This window comes from Drosophila navojoa, chromosome 2 (assembly GCF_054131105.1).
Source record: "Drosophila navojoa isolate 15081-1374.11 chromosome 2, UAZ_NAV_1.0, whole genome shotgun sequence".
Taxonomy (NCBI): Eukaryota; Metazoa; Arthropoda; class Insecta; order Diptera; family Drosophilidae; genus Drosophila; species Drosophila navojoa.
Genome location: NC_142890.1, coordinates 4,059,158 through 4,080,702, shown reverse-complemented (window position 1 = coordinate 4,080,702; position 21,545 = coordinate 4,059,158). Strand labels below are relative to the sequence as shown.

Here is a 21,545-nt window from a genome sequence, read left to right as displayed (position 1 = left end):
TTGTTTTTGGTAGAATATCGTAAAAATCATCGCACATCGTCACGAGTTTGTCCTTGTGTCTAAATGCACTTTGCAACTCACTTTACAAAATACCAAAATAAGGTATTAAAAGTGAAAGTATTCTTGTGCTAAAAAATGCCAAACTCAATTACAACTCCTCTCATATTCTGCTGCAAACGTGAACTATAAATAGTAGCCGAGTATCTATGATCAAAATTCAAAGTTTTCGCTTTTCTCTTTCAATTTTTCATATACATACATATGCATATATTACTATTTCATCAGCCAATACATTTTTGCATATATATCGAACTGCCAATTGATTTATCTTGTTTTTTTTTGTAGAGTTTACATATTCAAGAGAAATATTTAATACACAACAATGGCTGCAGTTTTGCTATAGAGCTCTCTGTGTTATGCATACCCTGATGATAGCTTACAAAATGATGAACTCTGCACAGCAATTTGTCCGAGCCGAGAGCAAAGCATCTGAGTTTATGTATGGAGGAGCATGTAGTATATTAAAATCGATTGATTTTTTGATGGTTATTGCCAGCAAGGATAGGGCCCTATATACAGGCACATTGTGAATAAATGGCCACTCGTTAAGGTAATAACAAATAACTGTATAGCACACATTATGCCTACACAATGAAAGGGCATAACGACAATGGAGAGGAAGGGAGGAGGTAGGGAGGTAGACATATGGGCTCTGGTCAGAAAGGCTGCAACATAAAGTTAATAGTCAAAAAAATAATATAAAATATCTAAAGGCATTTATTTTAACTTGCGATTATATGAGCTAATTACCAGCTCAAGCAGCCCAATTAATAATGTAATCAAATTTTATGTTAGAAGACGACTTAGGTCCTGAGTTAACAGTATTTGTTGTTGTCGTATGTTTATACGACTATACATATACATCTATGTATATATGTAGCTTAAATATGTAAATTTATTGAACTTTATATTTAATGTATTTACATGTTTTCTACTGCATATTTTTCTATAAATGCATTTACATTATTGACGATTTTCCTAGTAAAATGGGTATATTACTTTAACAAAACTTAATGAATATAAGATAACATAAATACCAATAATATATTCATATATTCCTTAATTTTTAACATAATAGAGATTAAAGCTTCTTAACTTAAAAAATATTTATAAATATATTTATAAAATATATATTATGCAGAATATTTCTGTCCATTTTTCATTATATTTCTTCATATTAAGCGTGTATTTCATAGTCTGCTACACCCTATTGCAGCATTATTCATACATGTTTACATTGAGGTTTTTATTTGGCATTCAATTCAATGAGCAACAACCGCCACTAATTGCATATATAAATAAAGCATTTATGCAATCTACGCAATTTACGAACTTTTTCCATGCATGTTTTAATGTGTACAAAAAATGTTTATTTATCACATCAAAAAAGAGAAGATGAAATCAAATCCAAACAGACAATCTGCAGTGCAATGTTTGACAGTCATTCGTTCGTGCTGTTGAATGATTTATAAGTGCACACACACAATTGGAAAGCCGCTAATCGAATTTTCATATCTATATAGCTATATCTATCTGTGTATATTTCTGTGTATTTGTATTAATCTCTATCTCCTTCTATATATTTGCAGATTATATTTTTACCCTCATATTGGCCAGTTAAATGTGATGCAGCCAAGGCCCAAATAAAACCCCGAAAAACAAAACCCAAAACCAGCTGCAGTATAAATCAGCGGAACTGAGCATGCGACAATTTGTACATAGATGACCCATGACCCATGGCATACATATATTGTGCGAATACATATGAATAGTATCTAGTTATATACAAACAAACACAGAGAGAGACCCACATAACGTAGCTATAACTAATTGGTTCGACGGCGCTGACGTGTTATTGATCCACAGCAAACGTGGTATAAATAAATAACTAGATAGTTCTGCATGTGAAATTTTGAGATTTCAGCAACGAGAACAACACCAGCAACAAAATTGGGGTATAAAATATTTATCACAAATTGTAATAATCCATCAATTTATAACAAATTTTTGTCGGTTGTCGAAGGACACAAAACACCCACAAAAAAAATTAAAATATCATAAAAAAAAAGCAAAAAAAATATATATTGCAGAACAATTTTCAAAAGTAGGTTCCAATTTGTACCAATTGTAAATAGTTAAGAACTTGTTTTTTATTATACTCAAATTTCTTAATTTGATACCTAGTTGAGTGTAGTTTAGCTTAAGGGGGTCTAGGATTCATTGCCTTCGAGGGAAAGCCCGTAGTATCTAAGTAGGCAATCACAAAATAATAAAAATAAAAAATAAAAAAAAATTAAATAAAAGAAACTTGTAAATCGATTGGATGTATCCAATCGATATTAATAAAAATTCTATGCTTATGGTAAATGATATATATATACAATGGACGACCAAACAAAAGTTTAACTTTAAATTTAGCAACTCCAAAAATCAACTAAATTGAAGCCAACTGAAGAGATATAAATTGAGGCACAACTCTGAGATAGTTAAGATACTTCGAGTCTAGAATTCATAGAGCTCAATCTGTAGTCAAGATTTCGAAATGCCTAAGCTTTAGCTCCTCCAAATATATATATAAATAAAAAGGTTTATAAATTAAATATAAAAGGAAGGAAGATAAAAATTAACAGAAGGCTTGTTAGTGATATTAATTTTAAATAAAACTTTAAACTAAAACCAATTAATGGATCTTTAGCAATGTGTTTAATGCAATATTTTAATTTGCTGAGAAATACATGAAGAAAATAAAGAAAACATTAAGAGAGAGAATATAGTTATACAAGGGCTGGCTACACAAACATCTTGAGAAGCTAACTGGAATATTTACTTTAATACGCCCTAGGTAGCTCTACAAGTATTAGACTCTTATGTAAATTCGGCAGTTAACGTTTTTCTGTTAGTTAACGTTTAGCTAATTATGTTAAGCTTGAAACTGTTTGTAAATAATAGTGAAAGGATGAGGGAGACACTCAGCATTTGAAATAGAGATTAAATCACTTAAGAACTTCTCGTATATCAACTAAACTAAAATTTAAACAACATTATACACAGGCAGCACATTAACAATAAGAAACACTAAGCAACGCATATGTAAACAAGTTCCAAGCAAGTCTTACAAATATTCACACTCACACAAACACACTCACAGACACACGCATGCACATTAATGCAGTATATTCAAACGAAAAAAAAAAAAACAACAACAACAACAATTTAGCAATTATCATTAAATATTTACGAACTGTCTGAGCAAAAGCAAACTAACTAAAGCGAATGACTAAGCTAAAGTGAAAGCAAAACTAAACGAAAACACAGCGCATAAGCAATAGGCGCCATCAGCTATACGAGTAATGTAAAACGAAACAAAAACAAAACAAAAGCCGTTAAATAAACGAAATACAAAAATACAAACAATAAAAAAAAAATACAAACGAATTATTTTCAATTTCATTTTGCACTGCAAGCATCAATATACGGGAGATGGAGCTGGAGCTGGTTCGTATGCGCCTGGGACTCATTGGCCGTACAACATACGCTCAATTGAATAGCCGGAAATGAAATGCGAAAGACTGCAACAGTGGCTGATTGAATGCTCTCTCATTATAGGGGTCAGTAAGGAAATACATACGTATGTATATATAAATACATATATATGTACATATAAGTATGTAAGTACTATAGATTTAATTCAATTTGGAGTAACAAAGGGTCGTCGCACATGGGGAAAACTGTGCTGTGAGAATCAATTTTAATATAAGAAATTCATGACACAAATGTGTGTTAAGTTAGCTGCGCCTGCAGCTCATTTGGTACTGAAATGTTAAATTAACCTAACTGCTATTGGCAAGACATATGTATGTATAAAAATACAAGCGAGAGTTATTCAGCTGTGGTAAGTACATCTAAGGCATAAACATTGTTTAAAGAAAAGTAAGTAAAGTTCATTTGCATACCTCACAGCACATACTCTACTGCAAAGTCACTTAGCTAGCCGCCAGTGCCAGCAGCATAAAGCAACACTCAAGGAGGGCAGCCGTAATCGTAGCTGCCAAAACAGCTGTTAAATGTAATTAAAATTGGTGGCCAGCGCAGTCAAGAGCAACGCCCCTAGCTTACCCAGTCGCCCACTTGCCCACAATGAATTAAATAAATTAATTTAGTTGGCAGACGCAAAAAAATATGCAAACGTAATATGCGTAAAACCGCAAAACGAAAAAAAGACAACAAAAAAAAAAACAAGCAAAGCGAAGTTAAAACCCAAATGAAATATGGAAAAACGCGTGTAAATGGCGAACGCGTTTTTTTCTTTTCAACACCAGAACTGTGGTAATTTTACACCTAACCTAAGAGCAGAGCGACAGGTGCTTAGCAACACTGGCAGCCCCCTCCAGTATTAGTGGCAACCACTTACACTCGCACTCGCACTCGCCAGCCGCCATCTGGCGTCTCTGTCTAGCGCTCATTTGAATGCCGCGCAACAAGCATTTATGTAAATTGAAAATATGCCGAAACGGGACAGCAGCCATTTAAATTCAATTGTCAGCCGCATCTCGTGCCGTGCCATGGCAATGCGTAAGAGTGGGAGTGGGAGTGGGAGCGGAACGGAAGGCAATGGAAAGAGAATGCGAGAGCACAAGCTGAGCGCGCTGCTGCTGCTTCCCGCTGTGGGTGCACGCAATCAGAATTTATATTTATTACGATTACCGTTCAGTCGCAGTTCACAGCCGTTGCAGTGCAGATACCCATTCGTTCATCAATAATAAGCGTGCAGAGACAGTCTTCAAATTACACAGACGTCCAGACACACCAACACACACATACACAGACATTCAACGTTATGGAACGCCTGCTGACCATATTTGAGAAGGCCGATCCCTTCTCCACCTGGTGGCCCACAATTGCAGCCGTGCTGGTTGGCGTTGTGATAACAGTGCGGTAAGTGAGGCGGTTCTGGAGGAGCAAACACAGGCACACGCACACACACAAACAGGGACAGGGACAGGCACACATACACACAATCCAACAGAATATCCAACACGAACGATAAGACACGGCCCACGGCAAAAAGTTTTCGCCGCATCGCGACGCGTTGCCGGACACGTGCATATACATAACTGTCGCGGCGAAGAGAGTAAAGTAATAATAAAAAAAAACAGAAAAAACTCGCTGCACTCGAAACTTTTTAAGTGGATTTCATAAAGAGGGTCGCAAGTCGCAGCTAAGCCCTCGCTCAGTCCACCACCTCCTGCTGCTCCTGCTGCTTGCCTTCAGCGAACTCCGTGAAGCAGCGGGATAATGTGTAATATCTAAAGATTATTTTTGCGCGTTGCGCTTTTGAGGAGTGCACGCGGTTTTTGTGGCCTGTCGCCCCCATGCCACGCCCCGGTGCAGGTGTTTGGCTGAGAATGCGCTGGCAAGGACAATTGCGGGGGCATAGGGGGCGTGTCAGTGAGCAATGTGCTGCTGCAATCGCAATATGTACGAACTGGCAACTGACAACTGCGGCAAGTGCCAAAAGCTGCTGCTGCAAATATTTGTAAAGTGGATTTGCGCAAGTTGGCTAAAAGTAAATGCGTTGGCAAATGAATTCTGAAACGCTGCAAATACCGTCGAGCAGGTAAAACTAACCTAAAGTGCCAAATAACTGTCAGCCAATGAAGTGGAAGGTCTTAATGCCACCCAAGCAGACACACAATTTAAACTTAAGCTGAGCCAATATTAGATATATTTTGATATGATAGCAGAAAACTAACTATAGTCTAATACCTATGTATGGCTTATAAGTGTAACAAGAAATATGAAAGAATTTTTAATCTATTAATTTATTGTGCGAATGAAATAATTCATTATCCCTCACACATCATTCAAGCTTACCTTACATTTCTTTTGAAATAGCCTTTAACAGTTCTCTGTTAATTCATTAGCAGCAGCCCAACAGCAAATAACATAACAATTTTAAATGAGAGCCTTAAGCCGAGATTGAGGAGTGCTACTGTTAAGTCAACTGTGAGGAGGGCTTTAACTAGCTAACATAACATAAGCTCTGCTATTTATAGCCGTTATGAAAACGTAATTTAAATGCTTTCTTTTCGCTTATTAATAAAATAAAAAATATATGAGTAATCAAGAAAGAGCTACAAAAACAAAAGTTCCAAAGCTCGACAAATAAAGTATACTTTGCTTAATATATGTTAATAATATGCATTGCTGTTTAATACAGCGTTAATAGTCGCCTAAATGCTACAATTGTTGCCGCTTAACTTGTTGAGTATCTTACATAATTTTAAATTTAACAAACGTGAATTAGCATATGCTAATAGGAAGTACGATATTATTTACGCAACATCAATAAGCCAGAGGGACGCAGAGAGAGAGTGAGAGAGAGGGAGGAGAGATAGTGAAATGCTTCAGTGAGCAGGCTTTAGACCACATGTTGGTTACACAGCATTACGGTTAAGTTTCCCACTTACACACACACACACACACACACTCACACACACATATAGAGCTATCTGTACTGTATGTTGCCCGCATTGCAGCACCATAATGAGCGGCCAGCGCTGCCCGAACGATAATCAAATCAAGGAGCAAATTGTTATAGTTACCGGTGGCAGCAGCGGCATTGGCTTTGAGATAGCCAAAGCGCTGGCGGCACGTGGCGGTCGCATTATCCTTGCCTGCCGCAATCTGGCGGAAGGCGAACGTGCCGCATCAATTATTAAACGGGAGCTAGGCTGCCGCACGCCCACCTCCAGCGAGGACACCGTCAGCCCCGCCGAACGCTACTTCGTGGAGGCGCGCCACCTGGACCTCTGCTCGCTGCGCAGTGTGCATCAGCTCGCCGGCCAGCTGATGTCCGAGTTCGAGCGCATCGATGTGCTGGTGAACAATGCGGGCATGGTATTCGGCGACACACGCACCACCACGCCGGATGGCTTCGAGCCGCACTGCCAGGTGAACTATTTAGGTCCGTTTCTGCTGACGCAGCTGCTGCTGCCGCATCTGCGACGCTCGGAGCAGGGCCGCATTATTTTTGTATCGGCGCACGCCCATCAGGCGGCCAAAATCGATTTCGACGATCCACTAAATGTGGGCACCTGGTCGGTGAAGTTCCATGCGCGTGACGCCTTCGCCCATTCCAAGCTGGCCGTCATTCTGGCCACGCGCTGGCTGGCCCGCGAGCTGAAAGGTAAGTGCTTGCCATCCGGGGGAACTCAATTATTTTTTTGCACACAGAGCCCAGCCCAGCTTGGTAAATTACCGAAATGCTTAGCTCGAGCGGGCCGCTGAGTTTTCCATTTTTAATAACGCGCTGATTTCCCCGCAGATACCCCCATTACGGTCAACTGCTGCACGCCCGGACTGGTGAGAGGCACACGCCATCTGCGCAAGTAAGTGTAACCAAATCCAGGCCAGGCCGGGCCGGGTCAAACCGAGCCCGGTCCGGCCAGGCCCGTAACTAAAACGTAAATTGAAATCAAAACCGAAAAACCCACAAGTTGCACTCGCCATAAACTGCAAATGCAACTGCAACTGCAACTCAATTTTTAAGCTCATTTCGCGGACGCGCTTAAAAAACTTTTTCCACTTTTCATTTGGCTAAACGTGACCCAGCGTGGGGGTTGGGGTCAAATGTGGGCCAAGTGCCGAACGTGACCCGCCAGTTGGCATCGCATCAAAGGCCCAAGCGCAGGCCCACGCCCAGGCTCAAACTCAAATGTAATTAAAGATTTCAAACGGAAAGCCCTGAGTGCTGCTTAGCCAAATGACCCTGAGTTGATTGGAAGGCTGCTCTTACGTGCTTGATTTGCTCCAAACATAAATTGCAGTTCTTCAAAAACAAGCCTAACCCAGTTAAAGTTTTTCTACAGAGCTGGCATTAAGGCACGGCGAACTCAATGTCTTAAGTATAATTGGGTCTAGATTTAATCGCATTAGCCCATAGGCTAAAAAAAACAGTGGCAATAAAATGTTATGTAGACGGTTAGGGAAATATGTTAACAGCATTGAGATGTTAACAGCATTGGAATGCTAACAGCACTGGGATGTTAACAGCATTGGGATGCTAACAGCATTGGGATATTAACAGCATTGGGATATTAACAGCATTGTGATGTTAACAGCATTGGGATACATGCTAATAGCATTTAGCTTACAGCAATGTTAACTTTATTTTCTTTATATTAATCTCTGACCGGAAGGACGTAAGATAATTATTGTTGAAGACGATGCTTATCGATAGTGATACTTTAAAATTAAATGGTTCTGCGTGAAAGATATTTTTATAAAAAATGGTCAAATAGTGGAACGGACAGACGTACGGGCAGACAATTAGTCTGAGACCTTTTCGAAGAAAGAATTCGATTCTGATTAAAAATATATGTGTATTAGAATGTGTATATGGCCACATCTCCTTCTGCTACTTAGCAAACCATAATACCCTAAATTCACTATATGTAGGGTATAAAAAGGGCTAGCTGAGCTAATTTCGTTCCTTTTTAGAAGGTATAAAAGATTTCAAAAAGTACCCTTAATAGCAATAAGTGGAATAAAAAGCCTTGGACCTCAGTTTCAAGTCTATTCAGAGTTAAATGATCCAATAACGTAGTTAGCTATGCCTTTAGATATACAAATACTAATATATGAGATTGGATACCGCAAAGTGAGCAAAACGAAGAGAAAAATCCATTAAATTACTCAAGCGTAAAAAAGCAACTGGCCAGAGAGCTGTTCGCTCTCACTAATAGCGTAAGATCAACTGGATTTGGATGTATTAATTGATGCTATATACCGCTAACAAGGCGGACTAAAGCTTTAAAAATCTTCTTGTTAACTGAAGCAGTTCTTTATCGCGGAACAGACGCCCGAGGGACAACCGCTGTGTTCACATCGTTTGCTCTTCCGCGAAACTTAACTTTACGTAAAAAAAAGAGGAGAAGGAAAGAAAATAACATGACTGTTGATACCCCTAAGCCAGACGCATCCTGTTCCTGTGAAGAGCTCGCGGCTGTAGCTCTAACGGGGTGCTGGAAAATCAGTTAGGGCGCATTAACCGACAGCTTTGCCTAGGGATTCGTTTTTGGTTGGCCTGACCCGCACCAAGAAAAAAAGAATCGGTTGCATAATTTCAAATTTAGCTTCTTTCCCTAGAGAGAGAGAGAGAGAGAGAGAGAGAGAGGGAGAGAGGGAGAGAGTAAGAGAATAAGTGGCTCTCTGCCATTATCCCGAGCGAAATTATTTTTACAAGCTCTACAAAGGGTTTTCGAGCGTTGTCTAAACAAAAATCCATTAGGATAGCTGTCAAGGACAGCAACTGCATTAAACCGAGCAGAGAGCTGAATTAACAGAGCTGCGGCAAAAGGAGCTCCGATGACATAGGCTTAAAGGCAGCCCATGCAAATTGGTTGTCAGCCCCCCAGCAGAATTTCTATATAGCTGAGAGAGTGTGCGGGTATGTACGTACGTACGTATATACTATATAGGGGAGGAATATGAAAAAAAAAAGGAAATTTGCACAATACACAGAAAGGGACGTGCAAACACGACAAACAGTTGCAAATTACGAACAGCACAAAATGACGACAAGCTGCAACAGCAGCAGCAGCAACAACAGCAACAGCAGCAGCAACAGCAGCAGCAGCAACAGCAACAACAACCGACAGCTGCAAACTAACTTACGTGTACTCATAGACCCCACAGGGCCTGCACTCGTCATCTTTCCCCCCTACGTAGATAATCCAGCATCGAGTGGCATTTGCCACACACTCGAACATTCAACACACACACATTTGCAATTGCTTATGCAACAAAAGTGAAACGCGATAATTAGAATGCCAAGCACGAGGCGCGACATGTTACGCTGGCCGGAGCAAGCTCTAAAAGCTTGGCCGAGCACTTGACAATTGCCTACAATTTCTTAGGGGCAGCAAAGAGAACTGCGGGTCCTGAAGCTGCGCCCGGACCCGGCGGATTTTGAGTTATGGCCTAGTCGCGCACAGCTGACAATTGTTGTTGTAGTTGGAGACGCTGTTGCTGTTGCTGTCAGATATATATATTGCTGCTGTTGGTGTAGCTGTCATATATATTGCTGCTGCTGTTGTTGTAGCTGTAGTTATTGCCACGTGTATTGCTATTGATGTTGCTGTTGAAGTTGTTGTTGCTGTTGTTATTGATGTTGCTGTTGTTATTCATGTTGCTGCTGCTACTACTGCTTTGTTGTTGCTACTGTGCGTTGCTGTAGCTGCTGTTGATGTTGCTGTTATTATTAATGTTGCTGTTGCTACTGTGCGTTGCTGTAGCTGCTGTTGCTACCGTTGATGTTGCGTGTGCTATGGTTGTTGTTGCTGGTACTGTTGTTGCTTTTGGTTTGGTCATTGCTGCTTCTGTTGTTGCTGCTGTTGTTGCTGCTGTTGTTGTTGCTGTTGTTGCTGCTGTTGTTGCTGCTGATGCTGTTTCTGTTAAATTGCTGCGACTGTTGTAGTTTTTGTTATTCATGTTGCTGCTGCTATTGTCGCTAGTGGCGTGTCCATTGCTGCTGATGTTGCTACTCGTACTGCTGCTGCATATATTTGTTGCTATTCATGTGGCTGCTGCTGTAGATGTTGCTGTTGCTGTAGATGGTTGCTGCTGTTGTTGCTGATGTTTCTTCATTTGTTGCTGTTGTTGTAACAACTGCTGTTGCTGTCACTGTTGTTGCTGCTGCTATTGTTGCTATGAATAGACCTGCTTTCGATGTTGCTGTTCTTGTTGTTGTTGTAGATTTGCATGTTATTGCTGTTGCTTTTAATGCTTTTGCTGCAGGTGATTCTATTCCTGTTGTTGCTGCTATTCTCGTGGATGTTGCTCCTGCGGTCGTATCTGCTCTTGCTGCTCTTCCTCCTGCTGCTATTGTTGTTGCTGTTGCTGTGGCTATAGCTGTTGCTGTTGCTCTCTCTCTGCTGTTGGTGTCGTTGTTCTTGTTGCTGCTTCTCTTGTTGCGGCAATTGTTTCTTTTTGCCAACGGCAGCGCTGTGTCAGCAAAAGCAACTTCAAACGACAAGCGTATCCGACACTTTGCCACGCCCCAATTCTTGTCGCAGTCTGTGTACCCAGGCCCTCGCCCCACCTCCGTCCGCAAACATCTTTCATTGATGGCAACAATATTAATGCAAGATTTATTGATACTTCAGCTGGTCTTGCAATCGCAAATCTGCAACTTTTTGGCAGTTATAAATTAGTCATTGCCAAGCATTTTGATACAGAGCAGAATTCATTTTTCAAGCAGCAAATCCACTCACAGCGCACAGTCAGAGCCAAAAGTTTGTTGACACACAGTCGACATATAGAGACAAATGAAAATTGTTGGAGGATCTTCAATTTGGGATTAGCAAAGTTTTGATATGATAGAATCGATATAGCTAACAATGTGGATTCTTATAAACCGGAGTTATCGTACATTATATCGTATTGTGGTTATAGAAAAATGATCGGTTATTGATTAGGGTTATTCATTTCGAAATTTTTAAGAAAATTAGCTCTGAGAATTATGGTTAAATGGATTGTAATATACAATTGTTGTATATAATGAATCTGGTCTTAACTGAGTTTAGTATGATCTGATCCAGCTTTATAATATTATTTAGACAAATTTATAAGGCTTTATAAAATAATATATAATAAATTGTATAATAAATATTTTTCTTTTGAATCCATTTACTAAGAAATAAGTTTTTGAAATAATCCAAATATTCAAATAGATTTTATAATAATTGAGCTGAACTAATCTTGGCAATCAGGAATATATGTATATGGGCACAGAAATATACAGAAATAGCTAACCAAGACTGTTAAGAAAAATCTCTGTCAGGGAGCATTTATTATGCATTCTTCATTTAAGAAATAAACAGTTTTAAAATATTCTTCTCTAAGAGAGACTACATACCTAGCATTTAAAAGCTAATTGACAATTTAAAAATTTATCTTAAAAATTCTACAGAGATGCATATAAAATCGTCTCTATAAATTTTATTTGAAATCCACTTGAAAATATAAAAAGTTAATTTAAATATTCAAATAAATAACAGATTTCATGCCATCAATTTATGAATCATATTTTATGGCCGTTGAGACGGTCTGTCAGAGTCACATTGCTCAGCCGTCAAAGAGTTTGTTTGATTTCATTTATCTGGACCAACATTTGACTTAACTTGGCTTATCAACTTGGCACCGAAATAAGCCAAATAGATGAGCGTAACAGATGTGTTTGTGTGTGCAAAGCCTGAAATAGTTGAGGACGATAGCAGCAATCAGCAATGTTACGCAAATTAAATATAAACACACACACACACATGCACACACACACACACAGAGGCGTGCACCTGTTTGTTAGCATGCATCACAAATTACACAATTCAATAAAAATAATTGGAAACATATAGTGGAAGTGAAATACAGATGTATTTATAGTTGGCAATGTAATGGCATGTGGCATGCGGCATGTGGCATGTGGCAAGCGGGCATTTATGATATGCCACACACACACACATACTCTCTCTCTCTCCCTCTCTCTTTCACACGTACAGGTAACAGCTGTCAGAAGCCACAAAAACATAATCCATCATAGACACAAAACAGTTATGTTCACAATGTACATATGTATGTGTGTGTGTATGTGTGTATGTGTATCTTATTCGCTTGCCAATGGCAGCTGCCACATGGCCAGGCCGAAACATTGTTAACATGCGTCATTACAATTTGCAAATGCCTCATGCTGTTGTTGCTGCTGTTGTTGCTGCTGCAAGCTAGCTGCACAGTGAAACAAAAGATTGTCAAACAATGAAAGAAATCAAATGCCGGGCCAAGCGTACAAATCATTTGGACATAAAACGCAGCTCCTTGACAGCTCTGGCCAGGTCGCGGGCGCCCGGGGGGGGAAGAGGGGCCAGTGTCAGTTGTGGCAATAGGCACGTGGCACGTGATCCCAACACCAACAACAACAACAACAGCAACGAGAACTGGGCACCTTCACAGAGCCCTGGGGCTGCGGCAATAAAACAGCAAATGAACAGCGGAAGCAACATGAAGTGGACGTGTATGGAGCTGGCCTACAGTTCAGCTACATATGACTGGCCTAAGTGTACCTCTGTGTGTGTGTGTGTGTGTCTGACAGACTGATAGTGTGTGTGTGTGTGTCTTGCTTCCTTCAAGCACACACAGATACAAGCACCTGGCAGGCATTCACTTCCTGTGCACTGCGCTGCATGCAATTGCTGCCCACACACTTCAGCTCAACTCAGTTGTAGTTCCAGTTCCAGTTCCAGTTCCAGCTCTTGTTTGTTATCGTTGTTTTGTAATTCTTTGAGCGGCTCAGGCTGTTTTTCTTCTATTGAATTATGTAGTTTGGCTGCACTTTTAGTGCAAGCCAAGGTATTATATCATTTCCGGCTACGATTCATATGTCAATAAGAACTCAAAATAGATTTATAGCTCTAATTCCAACTTTAGTTACGTTTGCGATGAAAGTTCTAGCTCCATTTTTTTATACCTTTTCCAATTGTATTTATATTTTTGCTCCCCGATTCCAGTTCTAGTTATAGCTAGAACTAGTTCCAAAACCGATTCCTATGTCAGTTTGAACTGAATTTCTGTTTAGCCAGTGAGATTTAATTCCAATTCTGCTTCCAGCTTTGTTTTCCAGTTCCAAGGCTCAGTTCTAACTCTCTCTCTCTCTCTTCAGTTCCACTGCCAATTGCAGATGCAGTTCTAATTTTAGTTTCAGTTTCACTTCAAATACTAACTCCAGCATTCGTTATATTTTGAATCACTTCAATTACAGTTCCAGTTCAAATTACAGTTCCAGTTCCAGTTCCACTCACCGCTCAGTCCCAGTATACATATGCCACTGGCTATCAGTTCCATCTCAGCTCTCGTTCCAATTCCAGTTCCTGTCGTCGTTTTGTACATTTTGTGTACATGTTTTGGCTCTTGAAGAAGATTTTCTATTTACCGACTTTGTAGCGTCAAATTGAACTTTTGTTTTACTTTGCTTGCTCACACACACACACACACACACACACACACAGACACACACACAGACATAAAACACACACAAGCACACAAAACAGCAATAGCTTCTTACATGGCATATTACTCAGTGACTTTCGTTGCTTTTATGATTGTCAGGCTTGTATCTGTTGAAACAGCTGTCAGCCTTGTATTGCATTTTACCCATTCCCATTCCCATTCCCATTCTCATTCTCCGTATTATCTCCGCTCCCCGCTCCTCAGTCAGTGCGGTCAAGGCGCTCGCTGTGCACTGCCTGCCAGTCACTCTGTCAGTCAGTCAATCTGGCACATTTTCGTGATAATTTATTAAAGTGCAACTGCGCTCGCCAAGTCGCCGACATAAGTCTATTTCCTGGAAATATTCTACAAAATCAATTTCAGCTCAGTTGGTTCTCAATTCATGCTTTATGTGAAATGGATATGAATAAATTTTTACTGCTTTAAATAATTCGAATAAACTGAGCAGAACTGATGAACAAGCATTTATTACTGGTCTTATAGTAAATATCTGTGCTCAAGGATCATATATTCATAAATGGTTTTCCTTATGCTCATATTGTTGCGCTTTTTGTTGGTTTTCATTAGCTTCTACTATTATCTATATATGGATTTTTTTTTAGTATGTCCACATGTACATACGTGAAAATTATCTTTTTCAGATATTTGTTTTTTTAAAAGTATAATCCCTGAATACTAATTGGCTTATAACTCCTTGAGGTTCATTTTAATCACAACTTTTCTAATTAGCTGGCAAAAATCTCAACATAAACAGAAAAATATTTACTAACAAATTAAAGAGCTGCATATGACTTCATAACACTCGTGAATAAAAATCTTTGAAAAAAAAAAATAATAATAATAGTAAAATAATAATAGTAATCCAACAAAAGTTAAAATGAGTTGCAAATTGACACGCCGTAAAAAAGATCAGACCATCTTACCTTTTAGACTTATTTTTAGAGTAGATTAATAATCAACCAACTTCAAGGAATAGTAATCGTAACTAAAAAAAAATATTAAAAAATATTTAAAATTTTTTTAGAGTCTATTAATAGTTAACGAACTCCAAATCCTATATTACCCTAACTGTAAACATGTGAAGTATATAGTTTCTTACGGCTACACTACAGCATCAGTGATCATGGCTTCACCTTTTTTGGTCTTCAATCGTATTCCATATTTTATATTATAATATAGTTTAGCTTTAAACACCTCCTCTCATACCTCCTCCCACATCCTCCTCCTGCTGCTGCAATACTTGGAAAAGTTCATCAACTATTGCACAACTGTAGTAAACACCAATATACTCTTATTCAGTTTATGAGTGCGTATATAAAAAGTAACACGTTTAACTTTCTGTTTAATTAATGTATACGACTACGAAAATGTCTCTCTAAAAATAACAACAATAACATCCACAACAACATCATCCACAACAACAACATGTAGCAAACAGCCCGCAATTCCGACGCATTATCCATGGCAAAGTGGAAATCGTGATTTCCAAAAGTTCTGCGTGAACTCTTTCATTAAGCAGATGTGTGGATACCCTGCAGTCATTGGCGAGGCATTTAAATGCATTTATGTGTGCGTGTGTGCGTGTGTGTGTGTGTGTGCTTTCATATAGGGGCAAAGCAAAGCATTCACATGCAATCAGCTGCACTTTGGGGTGGCTCGTTGCACGTGAACTTTGTCCGGCTTAGCGGTTCAGCCCGCACAGCTCGTCTAACCCTAGCGCTCTCCTAATGCGATTCACAAATCCATCCAAAGAATTAAAAGGGCAGCGGAAAGAGAGAGAGAGAGAGGGAGAGGGAGTGGCATGGGCAGGAACTGTTGGTTGTGGCAAGGGCAACAAGCTTTAAAAAGCGTTGCATTGAATGAAACCATTTTCACTCTATGATAGGGCAAGCCACACAGCAGCAGGAGGCGAGAGAGGCGAGGGAGGCGAGAGCGGCAGAGGGCACACAGTGGAGGAGGCGGCAAGGGGTGCACTGCAGCCAGATAGACACCGACACGCTTTTGTATGAGCCGAGTGTGTGTGGGTGTGGGTGTGTCTGTGTGTCTGTGTGTCTGTGTCTGTGTGAAATGAATGAAAATGAAAAGCAGTTAATGCTCAAGTCACGGAAAAAGCGTAAATGGAAAAGTTAAACGCATTAATTATTTATTTATCGTTTTATTATGTTCAAGTGTCGGTGAACCTGCGACCGTTGTGTGCGACCATTGGCAGCAGCAGCAACAGCAAAAACAATAAAGACAACAACAACAACAGCAACAGCAACAAGCAAACAACAAAGACAGCTAAGCAAATTGAACGCGAGCTCGTAATCCTGCCTGAAAGGCAACTGCATAGTATACATATATAAGCTATATATAGATATATATATATATAAGTTAAGCTCAAGAGCGTCGACTATGAGTCACGTCAAGTGTAGCACTGCCCCGAAATGCTTTTTTCCTTCTTCTTCATCTTTGTTATTCTCTCTCTCCTCTCTCTCTCTCTCTCTCTCTCGCTCTCTCTCTCTCTCTCTCTCTCTCTCTCTCTCTCTCTCTCTCTTTTGGCACAATTAAAAATGCCATTAGAAAGCAGTTGTTGAAGTTGTGCAAGTGAAACCCATTGTCGTAGATTTCATGACTGTCATATTTTCTTTTTTCTTGAGCTCTTCGATATTCATAAGTCTTTGTCTCTTTGTTTTAGTTTTTGTTCTTTTCTTTTCTCAATTAATTTCTTCTTTTTGGATAATCCAATTTAAATATTGATGGCAGTAAAAACTTTTCAACTTTTTTTCTCAATATTTCAACAGCTGTTCAGCTGTTCACAAACTTTTCTTTAAGTTCCCATTTTTACAAATACACAACTTTCGAATTCATGGGTCAGCTTTCAAGTTAATAACTAATTACTAAAGAATTAAAATTAAAATTGTGTGAATTCTTCAAACATATATAGTGAGAGTAAAGATAAGGAAAGAGGCTAATATATTAGGGTCAAAGAGTAAGTAAGTAGGGATTGAGACATATGTATATAATATAAAGTGAACATATATAATAGAAAGAGGAATACAACATGATCTAGACCATATTTTCTCATAAATCATATTCGCTAGATTCTAACGCAAAACGAATATGAATAGCTCATAAAATCATAGTCATATATGGGCAAAAACTTTTTGTATATACTACAATATAAGCAAGGAAAAGCCAGATCAAAAAATAAAGGTATAAGAAGTATCGTAAATATAAGTAGAGCAATAAACATACATATATGAATAAGTAGAAGTATATCATACATAAGATATTCTATATTATTTACTCCCATAAATTATATTTATATTATATTTCCCAACTTCTGATCATTGCTTTAATCATCCAATAAGCAAAATGTAAGCAAAACTACCAACTTTACCATGTTCTATCTCTATGTCATCTACGTATACATCTACATCTATATCTACTACAGAGCATCTCCAAATCGACTACACTCGCTTCTGCTCTTTATTTTGCATTTTAATTACAATGGAAATGAAATTAAGCTAACTCTTGTTGCCTCTTTTAAATTTTGTTTTATTATCGCCCCCTTTTCTGTTTTTCTTTTTGTGTCCTTTTTTTCCGTCGATGCGGGCAACACGCACAGCTCACCGCTAATGTCGGCCATTTGCGTCAAGGTGATCACCTACCCCTGGATGTGGCTATTCATGAAGAACGCCAGCGAGGGAGCCCAGTGCGCCATACGCCTGGCCACGGATCCGCAGCTGAAGCAAGTGACCGGCGAGTACTTCAAGTGAGTTGCCAAATACCGGAACCGGCTGATGCCGCATTAGCGCCATTTTCCTACACTTTTTACATCCGGGAGACCTTTAGAACTGTGTAGAGTAGTGGGTATATGCGTTTTGGGTGGAAGTATGTAACAGGCAGAAGAAAGTAACTGAGAAGTGAAGAGAGGTTTGTGGATTTTTCGAGTAAAGTCCGTCTGTCTGCCTAAACTGGAAATCATTAAGACTAAGGATTGAAATTGTGTATATATAGGGAAAAAAAAAACGAAAGATTTTTCAGGATATTTTTAAGTCGGACACTCCCGCCTATGCCACACCTACTTGTTCATTTTGTGCAACGTTTCGTTGGCTACTTGCAGTGACTGCGAAATTGCGGCAAGCTCGGAGGCCGGCCAGGACAAGGAGTTGGCCAAGAGATTGTACATGCAGACCATAGAAACGCTCCAGCGCGTTACCAAGCTAACCGTCGACAAGGAGGCGTGCACCATGGCGACGCAGCTTCGACTGGAGTCCGGCAAGTGATTTATGTGCTGCACGCGGCCAGGCATACGCGACGACGACGACGCCGGCGACGCCGTCTGCAACTTCCAACATCTATTTGCATTTGGCTTAACAATTGCCGCATTATCCAGCCAAGCCAACCAGCCAACCAGGCAGCCAGGCAGCCAAACGAGCTCCGGCCACTTAGAGCCTGGCCCAGATTTAAGAGTCTTCAGCTGCGACTGCCTCTGCGTTTTACTCGTACAAAATATATGTAAATTTAATGTGCTAACTAAATTGCTGAGCTTCTGTTTTGCTTTTTAATTTATGGCTAAAAATAAAATATATATATACATATATCTAAATCTATATATATACTGCGTGTGTATAACTTAAGCCAGATCGAAAGAGCCGTCAATAAATCAGAGATTTATGAGACGCAACCAATTAGAAATTCACCATATGTTTGCTCCAAGTTTCGTGTTCTCTTGAATATTATTTTCGGGAATTTATTTAAAGTTTGTTTAAAAAAAAAAGGTTAGCCTTAGGTATGCTTGAGAATATATATCATGACTACATAAATATGCCAGTTGAAAAAAATATGCCAATGATTGGAAGTGCTCAAGTTTTGTATGATAATTTATTCAGGGCTAAAACGAGAGAGACAAAGATAAGCTAAGAGCCTTAATCGATAATAATCTAACAGCATTAAAGCATTTGCCTATATCTTTTATTATTATAAGCATTATATAAAAGGCATTCATAAAAATATTTTCCTTTATTTCATATATGCACAAAGAACAAAATTCTGTTTGTCAGCACTTACCAATGCAGTATTAAATGCAGCATCCCTATCAATATATAAATCCCATTAAAATGAACATTCTTATCATTAACATTATCCATATCATATCAACATTAATTACAATATTTAGAATAATTTCAACTAGATTTGTAAAATGAACCTTGCCCATGAAGCATTTCCATTTCAACCCGCCTACAAAAGTCTCTCCAAATCAAACACGAGAGGCAAATCCCATACGTTGCTTACTTTACGAACTCTGAGCAAGACGTTGTTTACATCAGCCAAGAGCAATTAACGATAGAAAATAGAAGTTAAGCGGATTACTTCAAGCGGCTCAGGCAGAGCAACTGCTAATATCTTGCATGAGAACTTGAAGAATATTAGCCGTGCATGAAGTGTGGAGCTTAAGACAAGGCCTGTGATATATATAAGGCAACAGATAAGTTACATTGAGGTAATTATTTGCATTGCTGCCTCATCAGAGAAAGTAAAATTGCATTGCATACTTTCAGGGGCAATAATTTTGTGGGGCTTACGTGGAACAATTATAAATCTGTTTGTAACTAGCTAGAGAACAATATAAATCCACACAGCTTATTATGAAATTTATGCACTATATTATTTTATTTTTATTTTAACGGCTTTACTGCGGCTAGAACTCCACATTCTATAGAACTTTTCACACAGATTTTATAATTGGAAACTGCCATGGATCGGCTCTAGCTTAAGGTTAAGCATACATTTACCATTTAAATAAAGCTAATAATAAATAATAATGGAGCCTAAGCTCATTAAGCCAATGCCAAGCTAATGAAAAGTTCTCCAATGTGTATGGCCGACAAGGATTGCAATAAATAACTGTTGTGCTCCCTCCGCTTGAATAAGCTTGTCGTTGTTTGGATAACTCATTAGGCGGCATCAACTATGTGAAAATACGTGAAATGAGAATTCCTTGGCACATATGTACACATACATACATACATATATATATATAAAAACATTCTAAACGAAGCTAATTGGAAAGTGCCTCTCTGACAGCTCTCTCTTTCTCTCTCTCACACACACAGTCTCTTCCTCTCTCTGTCTTTGCTTGTATGGCTGTCACTCTCTCTATGTCGCTATCTGTTCGCGTGCCAACAAACTGTTGCTGTTGATTAGCAGAAGTAAAGCAAAGAAAAACATAAAAGAAATAGATAGTAAAGTTTGTTTACAAAGCCAAAAGACTCCCAAATGCCCGAGCAATTATATATACTCGTATATATATACATATATAAAATTGTTTCTGGTCCGCTAAAAACCGATTTCGATTAGAACGCGATACGGCAGCCGCTTTGTATGCTATGGAAAATCTCTTTATTATATTACGTGCTATGCTTTTGTTGTCTAGAACTCCAATGGCTTTTCTCAACGAAGAAGCACAAACCCCACCCAATCAAGGGGCAGGCAAGGGGGGAGTCGCGCGGCGGTGCTCCATGTGTTGCTGGCACAATTTGACGGTTCCCTTTTTGCTGTTGCTTCGTATGCCGTTTCTTTTTTTTCCCTTTCTTTCATTTTCCCTCTGCACAGTAATTGCATGGCTGTTGAAAATGAAAAGCTCTTCTCCGTAGCAAAAGCCATTATGTTGTTGTTCTTGTTGCTGTTGTTGTTGTTGTTGCTGCTGTTGCTGTTGTCGCCATTTCCACAGTTGGCCAAAAGCTTCGCATTTCCGCTTACATTTCCGCTCTGGCTTGCATTTTAACGCGCATCAATTAGAAGCTGGCTAACAAACAAAAAAAAAAACTAAATCAGCTCTAGCAATGGAACTGACTAATGAATAAATAAATATAGTTTTTATTTCATATTTTTGGGAATAAGTTTTCATTATTTATATATAAATAAAAGAACAAGATTTCAGAATATGACTTATGTTTCGTATACGTAATATTTTCCCGTGTATTGCGAGCTTTACTACGTGTGCAAGTTGTAAAAAAGCTAAGGTGTGCGGCTTGTTCTCTTTAACAGCAAACAGAGAGCACTGCCTATGCATTGAAGCTCTTAAAAAGCTTTTCAACTATTACAGCATATTACGTATACGCCCAGTGCTGCGCAAATTGACTGAACTTCGATGAAAAGCATGGCTGAATTAATTGAGGTATTCATGAATAGGAGATAATGAATTTGTTATGTTATTTTAAACTGATACATATATAGCTGTAGTAGATAAATTTTCTTATTTAGCTTGGTAAATCCAATAAAGCTTTCGAGTGAAGAATTGCTAATTTCTTACATCAATATTGAATGAAGTATAAAAATTATATTTTATATATAATATATATATTTATATTAATTTATAGTTTTGGCAAAGCTAGTTACTTTAAAGTAAAGTTAAAAATTTCCTTTTGAATTATATT

General features: G+C 38.8%; 2 protein-coding genes and 1 long non-coding RNA gene across 5 annotated transcripts in view; 2 read left to right on the top strand and 1 right to left on the bottom strand.

Annotated features, from left to right (window-relative positions):
- Positions 1–2,633, top strand: part of LOC108660277 (patj homolog) — a 34,442-nt gene extending 31,809 nt beyond the window's left edge. For both annotated transcript variants that reach the window (XM_030383099.2, XM_089265796.1), the window contains one exon: positions 1,650–2,633. The gene's annotated coding sequence lies outside the window, so the exon portion shown is untranslated. The remainder of the gene's footprint in view (positions 1–1,649) is intronic.
- LOC149092062 (uncharacterized) overlaps positions 1–13,042 on the bottom strand; it is a 45,262-nt gene extending 32,220 nt beyond the window's left edge. Inside the window, exon 1 of the long non-coding RNA XR_016196136.1 lies at positions 13,013–13,042. This is a non-coding gene — a long non-coding RNA (uncharacterized LOC149092062). The remainder of the gene's footprint in view (positions 1–13,012) is intronic.
- Positions 3,781–18,872, top strand: naz (nazgul). 2 transcript variants are annotated; one of them, XM_018113425.3, is made up of 5 exons: positions 3,781–4,995; positions 6,600–7,249; positions 7,388–7,451; positions 17,732–17,878; positions 18,230–18,872. In XM_018113425.3, exons 1-5 carry the CDS (start codon positions 4,898–4,900, stop codon positions 18,390–18,392), a joined length of 1,122 nt encoding a protein of 373 aa, XP_017968914.1. In that variant the 5' UTR covers positions 3,781–4,897; the 3' UTR covers positions 18,393–18,872. The 2 variants fall into 2 exon arrangements, with proteins under 2 accessions (XP_017968914.1, XP_089121932.1); XM_089265806.1 differs by lacking the exon at positions 3,781–4,995 and adding an exon at positions 5,039–5,677.
- The last annotated feature ends 2,673 nt before the right edge of the window (positions 18,873–21,545 follow it).